Source organism: Dermochelys coriacea, chromosome 24, assembly GCF_009764565.3.
Source record: "Dermochelys coriacea isolate rDerCor1 chromosome 24, rDerCor1.pri.v4, whole genome shotgun sequence".
Lineage (NCBI taxonomy): Eukaryota > Metazoa > Chordata > Testudines > Dermochelyidae > Dermochelys > Dermochelys coriacea.
In genome coordinates this window covers 5,277,368-5,284,889 of record NC_050091.1, presented here as the reverse complement: position 1 = coordinate 5,284,889, position 7,522 = coordinate 5,277,368, and the positions used below count along the sequence as shown (strand labels likewise).

General features: G+C 54.5%; 1 protein-coding gene across 1 annotated transcript; it reads left to right on the top strand.

Moving 5' to 3' along the window:
• Window positions 1-3,161: 3,161 nt before the first annotated feature.
• Window positions 3,162-4,391, top strand: RXFP4 (relaxin family peptide/INSL5 receptor 4). The gene has a single exon (XM_038383399.1). It carries the CDS (start codon window positions 3,162-3,164, stop codon window positions 4,389-4,391), a length of 1,230 nt encoding a protein of 409 aa, XP_038239327.1.
• The last annotated feature ends 3,131 nt before the right edge of the window (window positions 4,392-7,522 follow it).

Sequence of the window (7,522 nt, the reverse complement as noted above, 5' to 3'; positions counted from 1 at the left end):
AGCACCCCCACGCAAGAGGCAGACAGGCAGATTGGGAACCCAAGTTCCATATTTATCTGGTGCCCATCCCCATAGTATCTGGGCACCTTCCCAGCTTTTAACCTCCCTGTGAAATAGGGACCGTTGCTCCTGTTTTTGACAGATACGTCATTGAGCCTCAGTGACTAAGTGACATCCCCAAGCTCTCACAGCGAGTCTGTGGCAGAGCTGTGCCATGAATCCAGGGCTCCGGGCCCCCTCACCAATGCACCGTCCTTCCTGTGCGCCACGGAATGGGGAGGGATGAACATGCATGCAGTGAAGGCCCTTTCCCAGATGAATCCCAACCAGTCGCAGAGGGCAGCATGACCCCAGGGCAACTGAGGTGAGAGGAACCCCTCCCTCTGCAGGATAGGGTCTGGGTAACCAGTCTGTAATAAGATAACAGGGCGTAGTAACAGCATCAAGCTCTCATTGGCACAGTCCAGCCAGCTAGCAGGGGGGAAAGGAGCTCAAGCATTGTCATTCGCTCTTTACACAGGGGGAGTCGAGAGACGCGACTTATCCGAGTCACCGGGAGGCCAGAGACCTAACTCCCATTCTAGCCCCTAGCCACTGGGCCATGGATTTCAGTGCAGGTGTCCCCACCACAAAGGAAACCTGCACCGCACCTTCAACCGACGAGCTTGGGAACTTCAATTCTGCCGGAAGCTCAAAACCAGGGACCGATCTGAGACACTGGCTCTATGGCCCATTACAACCATTTATAACACTCCCTACAGCCTGCTAACCAGACCTCCATTTGTAAAGAAAGAGGGGCCAAGACTCATGTACGGTGCACCCACCTTGTGTCTCTCGTATCCTGCAACCAACATGGCTACAATGCCACTGCAAAGCTCTGGGCCTAGGTGCTCTCAGTGACGTCCGGGGCTTTCAGGGAGCTGAGACACTGGGATCGGGTCTGCGGTGCTTGGCCTCATAAACCGGAGCTTTGTGTGCTTGAACCAATTACAGGCCTCCTTCGTCACCCGGGATCGCCAGGTACTTTATTGCTGCCTCTTGCTGCCAATTCAAACAAACCAGGCAATCACAGCCTGTTAAATCACTGGCAAGCGCAGAAGAAACTGCCCTGAAGCTGGTTACTATTGTCCTTGCTGGCCACTTCCCCTGCTACGCTGTGGGTGCTGCAGAGCGATGGAGGGTCCGGTTCTTTTCCCATCTGGCACTCATAGTCTGGTCCTGCTGGGTTGCCGGGCTCTAGGCACAGCACGCTGGCAGAAGATACGGGCTGCGAGAGGCACTTGCCCCTCAGCACCCTTAAATCCAGGATTTCCCAGGAAAAGAAATCCATCTGGGGCACTCCCAGGCTCACGGCTTTGATCAGCTGCCTGGAGCACAATCACCTCGACCCTGGAGAAACACAAGCAGAGTTAGAATCATAGAATCATAGAATATCAGGGTTGGAAAGGATCTCAGGAGATCATCTAGTCCAACCCCCTGCTCAAAGCAGGACCACTCCCCAATTAAGTCATCCCAGCCAGGGCTCTGTCAAGCCTGACCTTAAAAACCGCAAAGGAAGGAGATTCTACCACCTCCCTAGGTAATGCATTCCAGTGCTTCACCATCCTCCCAGGGAAAAAGCTTTTCCTAATATCCAACCTAAACCTCCCCCACTGCAACTTTAGACCATTCCTCCTCGTTCTGTCATCTGCTACCACTGAGAACAGCCTAGATCCATCCTCTTTGGAACCCCCCTTTTCAGGTAGTTGAAAGCAGCTATCAAATCTCCCCGCATTCTTCTCTTCTGCAGACTAAATAATCCCAGTTCCCTCAGCCTCTCCTCATAAGTCATGTGTTCCAGTCCCCTAATAATTTTTGTTCCCTCCACTGGACGTTTTCCAATTTTTCCACATCCTTCTTGTAGTGTGGGGCCCAAAACTGGACACAGTACTCCAGATGAGGCCTCACCAATGTCGAATAGAGGGGAACGATTATATCCCTCGATCTGCTGGCAATGCCCCTACTTATACATCCCAAAATGCCATTGGCCTTCTTGGCAACAAGGGCACACTGTTCACTCATATCCAGCTTCTCGTCCACTGTAACCCCTACGTCCTTTTCTGCAGAACTGCTGCCTAGCCACTTGGTCCCTAGTCTGTAGCGGTGCATGGGATTCTCAGTTAAAGGGACAGCGCCTGATTAGAAATCATGGATCAGGCCCGGGGGTCCTAACTCGGCAGAAATCAGCAGGAGTTTGCTGTTGAAAAGCATGGTGTGTCTCCGGGGGGGCAGACACACCAGACTGGTCAGTTTCCATACAGTCAGTTTCTCCTGTCTACTTCCAGCACTTTTTTAATCCGAGATCATAAAGCATTTGACAGATGGGGAAACTGAGGCACAGAAAGGGGCCCCTCCTCACACCCCCCCCGAGGCCTCCCAGGGTCAGAGCCAGAAGTGGACCACAACTTCCCAGTGAGGCAGCAGTGTCTAGTGGATGGAGCAGGGCACTCCGACTGACTAGCCACCGGTTTTGGTCCAGCCGGGCTTGCAGCATGCACCAGTGGTTGCTTTGGAAATCTCCTCTTAGCATTGGCTGCAGGTAAACAGCTGAACAGAGAGTCCAGCAGCGAGGGGGGTGGGGAGGAGGTACCTTTGTTCCACCTGCCCCAGGAACGAAGGAGGAGTCTTGCCCTGCCCCTCGGGAGGGCCAGCCTTCAGTTGCTAGAGTGTCACACACACCCAAGGCAGCTCTCCTGCCTTGCACAGTTCAGTCCACACCCCCTGCACAGCTGGACTCAGGAGCGCAGGAGAGAGGAGATCGGCCAGCCTGCGTCGATTGCCACCAACGCTGGAGGCCCAAGGGCGATGCAGGAGCTCAAGGGCCAACCCGTGCCTGAAGGATTCCCCCTCCCAGCTGTGCGAGCCACCACTGGCTTATTGCGTGGGGCCGTCCTGGTTTCCGTGCCGCGGACCCAGCGGTGCATGCATTCAGGGTGAGCGGAGCTACAAGGAAGAGCACTGACGGGGAATGGGCTGGCTTCAGGCGAGAATGGCTGCACCAGCTACGTGGTGAGCAGAGAGGCCGCTCTCTTTCTCCATGCGCCAGGTGCTGTACGTCCCCAGTGCCACAACCCCTACCCCCCAGCTAGGAGGAGAGTGTGTTGAACACGCAGGAAGGGGGGATGGGGCGGTTGAACAGCTCAGCACGGCCTGACTTCGGGAACAAATCCCTGCTGGACGCTTGGGGGCTGAGCGGGGATGATGCAGCCTCCGTCCCGGCTGACGGGATCTTCGGCCTGCGGATCCTCATTTCCAGCGTCTACTTGGTGGTGTGCACCGTGGGGTTGCTGGGCAATTCCATGGTCATGTACTTGGTCTGGGCCCAGAAGGGCAGGCCGGCCTCTCCCATAGACGTCTTTGTCTTTGGCCTGGCGCTGGCCGACTTCCACTTTGCCCTGACCCTGCCCTTCTGGGCGGTGGAGACGGCCCTGGATTTCACTTGGCCCTTCGGCAATGTCATGTGCAAACTGGTCCTCACCTTGACCGTCCTGAGCGTCTACGCTAACGTCTTCCTGCTCAGCACCATGAGCATCACCCGCTATTGTTCCGTGGCCTCTTCCGTCAGGCCCGGCCTCAAGCTGACCGCCAACCTGGCCAAGTGGATCACTGTGGCTCTTTGGGCCGCAGCCTTGGGAGCCACTGTACCCACCGCCATCTTTTCCACGGTGACAGATGTGGTCGGGGTGGAGTTGTGCCTGCTCAAGTTCCCCACGAACCAGTGGCTGGGAGTGTATCACCTCCAGAAGGTGTTGGTGGCCTTTGTGGTGCCCTTGGTCATCATCTTGGCCTCCTACCTGCGGCTCCTGAGCTTCCTCCAACAGTACCGGGTCAACACCAACAACCCCAGGAGGCAGAGCCAGATCACCACGTCCGTCTGGCTAGTGGTCACCTCCTTCTTCGTCTGCTGGTTCCCCAACCACGTGGTGACCTTCTGGGGGGCCCTGGTGAAGTTCAGGGCTGTCCCCTGGGACAAGACCTTCTACTTCCTCCACACCTACATCTTCCCCCTCACCACCTGCCTGGCCCACAGCAACAGCTGCCTCAACCCTGTCGTCTACTGCCTGATGCGGAGGGAGTTCCGCAGGGCTCTGAAGGAGGCTTTCTTGAGCCTCTTGGCCCAGGCTTCCTCCTACCTGCCTTCCTCCACCAGCAAGGCAAGGGAGGAGGGCACCGCCCAGGTGGCACTGCCCTTGCATCGGAGGGGCACCCCCAGCAGCCTACAGGTGGCAGAGAAGGAATACGCCCTGCTGTCCACCACCATCACCGACATGCCTGAGCTGAGAGCCGAGGAGGCCAGCCCGCAGAGCGAGGTAGGGACGGCCCTGGGGCGGGCTTTAACGAGGAGATGCTGAAGTGACCGCTGGTGAATGATGGCCTCTAAAACACACGGGTGGCTTTTGGGCTAACAGCAGAGGAGCCTGGGGTAGCAGGGCATGGGGCTGCCGTTAGCACTGGTCGTGCTACAGGTGGTGATCTTTTGCACCCAACCTAACTGGAGATCTTTTGGGGTGCAGGCCGGCGAGAGCAGCGATTCCACTGTATTCCTGTGAGGAGTGACAGGACCTGACTCTGGAGATGGAACTCCAGCCAGGGCTCCTTCCTCTCGCCCTAACTCTCCTGAGACTTGGGAGAAGCAAAGACGGACTTTGTGGCCCTTATTTCCACAGGGCGTCCCACAAGAGCCCCAGAGCCAGGCGAACCTTGGAGGAGCTCAGCCCCTTCCATGCTGACGACCAGTCTGATGAGCCGGATGGCATCTGCATTCAAGTTTCGTGGCTCCTGGCTTTACATTTCCTTTGGCTTAATTTGCCTCTGTCAGCTGCTGATAGGGCAGACGTCACCGGAGATCCTGTCCTGTAGTGGTCTGGCCACCATCCAGGGATTGAAACCCACAGAGGACTCCAGATCTTAACGAGGACTTCAGCACATGCCCACAGATCCAGGGACCTTCCCTGCTTCCACCCACAGGGCAGCTTGGGAATTGAAGACCTATACGTGTGCACCTCTTGACCTCTCTAAGGAGGGTGCAGAGGCTTTGGCATCTCCTGCCGGGTCTGCGGAGCAATGGCCAAGTCCAGATGCAAGAGCTTTTTATGGAGCAACGCTTGCCACGGGCCTGGAGTGGTACCCTTGCCGAAGAGGGCCAGGTGGGTTTCCTCTTCAGAGTCCTGCTGGCAGCCCTAGGGCAGGACTCTGAAGTCGTCTACCCTGGCCGTCTACCCTGAGCAGCACAAATCACGTCCCCTGTGAGGGCAATTCCCCCAGCCTAAGCAGTGCAGGGGGGTGAGGAATTGAATTACGATCTTCCAGCAGGCCAGTGTCCCTGACCCACCCACCCACAAAGCACTTGGGGCCAAAGCAATCGTCAACTGCACTGTAATCCCAAGGCCAATGGGGTTGGTTACTCCAGGAGTCAGTCTGGCTTAGTAAACAGTGGCATAACTTTCCCTGGGCAGAGGGGTGAGTGTGTGTGCGGCCCCTCCACACAAAATCACTTCTGAATACATTTCCAGGATTCCTACATGCTCAGCGCATGGGGGTCCTTGCCCACTCGCCTTAAACCCCAAATGTCCTTGTTCTTATCACCCATCTCTGTTCTGCCGGGCGTCCCCCAACCTTGAACCCTGGACAGACGGAAGATGGCTCTATTTCAAGTCTGGATTCAGCAAGATCGGCTGGGGGGAAAAAAGAAAAGCCAACTCTTTGGCTCCCAGATTTATGGGGCTCGCGTGAGGTATTATCGACTCCAGCCTGTGTCAAAGTCTAAATCAAGGTGGGGCTGATGCTGCTGCCAGCACCTGATTTGGCTCCAGGGAAGAGGTTAATGAGGAACTATACCGTGGCTGAAAACATAACCCCTGGTAATGCTTCCAGCTGTGAGGAAGCACAAGTGTTAGCCAGGCTGAGGCTGCCCCTCCGCCCCACCCCCCAAACCTCTGGAGCAGATGGATTCCTTCATGAGGGAATGTTCCACAGCGTTATCCAGCACACAAAGGGTTAAAAGGGTTAAATCCATCCTATGGGCTTGATTGTGGTTGGTGCTAAGCTCCATCCGCTCCTACTGAAGTAGGGCAGGAACATCGGGGGTGGGGAGAGAACAAACCTGATCGTCACACAGGGTTTGTGCCCGTTGAACGATTTTGGCCTGATCTTCCAACTGAATGGGATTAAATCAGTCGAATTCCGAGTGTGGATGTAATAAAGGTGCTGTGTGGCCTAGCAGATAGAGCACTGGGACTTAGGAGACATGAGTTCCAGTCCCTTCTCTACCACTGGCCTGCTGGGTGACCCAGGGCAAGTCAAGGCCCTGCTCTGTACCTCAGTTTCCCTATCAGTAAAATGGGATGATCCCAACCTCCTTTGGAAAGTGCTTTGAGATCTGCTGACGAAAAGCTGTAGGAATTATTATTATTATAATGGTAGAGCCCTTTCCCTCACAGGGACCACGCCTCCAGGAAAAGAGAAGTTTTACCCCTCTAGTATGGATACAGATAAGCAATACCAATAAAACTGAGGGTGTCATGCTGCTTTAACTATACCAGTGTAATTAAAGCTTGTGTGCAGAGAAGCTCTTTGGGAGAAAATATGATTCACTTGTTCCTATAGCTATAATTCACTCCCAGCTGTCTGATTTATGAATTGCTTTGCAATGCTGCAATTAACGTAGGTAGTACGTGTGGTGTGGTGTGTGTGGGGGGGGATCGTGATAAAGGACCATCAAGAAGGGACAAATCAAAAAGGTAATTAGCTCCCAGCCCTTGAGCAAACACAAAATCCCAGCCTGTTGGGGGACAAGCAGGCCCATTTCCTGTTTACAGAAATGAAATTTTGATTGGAGTCAACTCTGAAACCAGGGCCACTGTTTTGCTGGGAAAGAAGCAAAGCGATGGCCTAGATTGAGGAGTTTAATTGCACCTATGTCGTGACTAAGGGGACAGAACCTTTGGCAGGGTTCAGCACGTGGAGTCAGAGCAGGATTTTTCCAAAGAGCCCATTGAGGTACCAAGATAAGTGACTCCATGGTCAACGGAGCTCAGAACATTAAATTCTGGCCTTAAATATCCTAATGGGATGCTGAGCACTTGTGAAAAATCTGGCCCTGATTTAGGGGCATCAAGAGGAGATGAGCACTAGGGGAAATCGTAGAATCATAGAAGATTAGGGTTGGAGGAGACCTTGGGCGTCATCTAGTCCAATCCCCTGCTCAAAGCAGGACCAATCCCCAACTAAATCATCCCAGCCAAGGCTTTGTTAAGCCGGGCCTTAAAAACCTCTAAGGATGGAGATTCCACCACCTCCCTAGGGAACCCATTCCAGTGCTTCATCACCCTCCTAGTGAAATTGTGTTTCCTAATATCTAATCTAGACCACCCCCACTGCAACTTGAGACCATTGCTCCTTGTTCTGTCATCTGCCACCATTGAAAACAGCCAAGCTCCATCCTCTTTGGAACCCCCCTGCAGGTAGTTGAAGGCTGCTATCG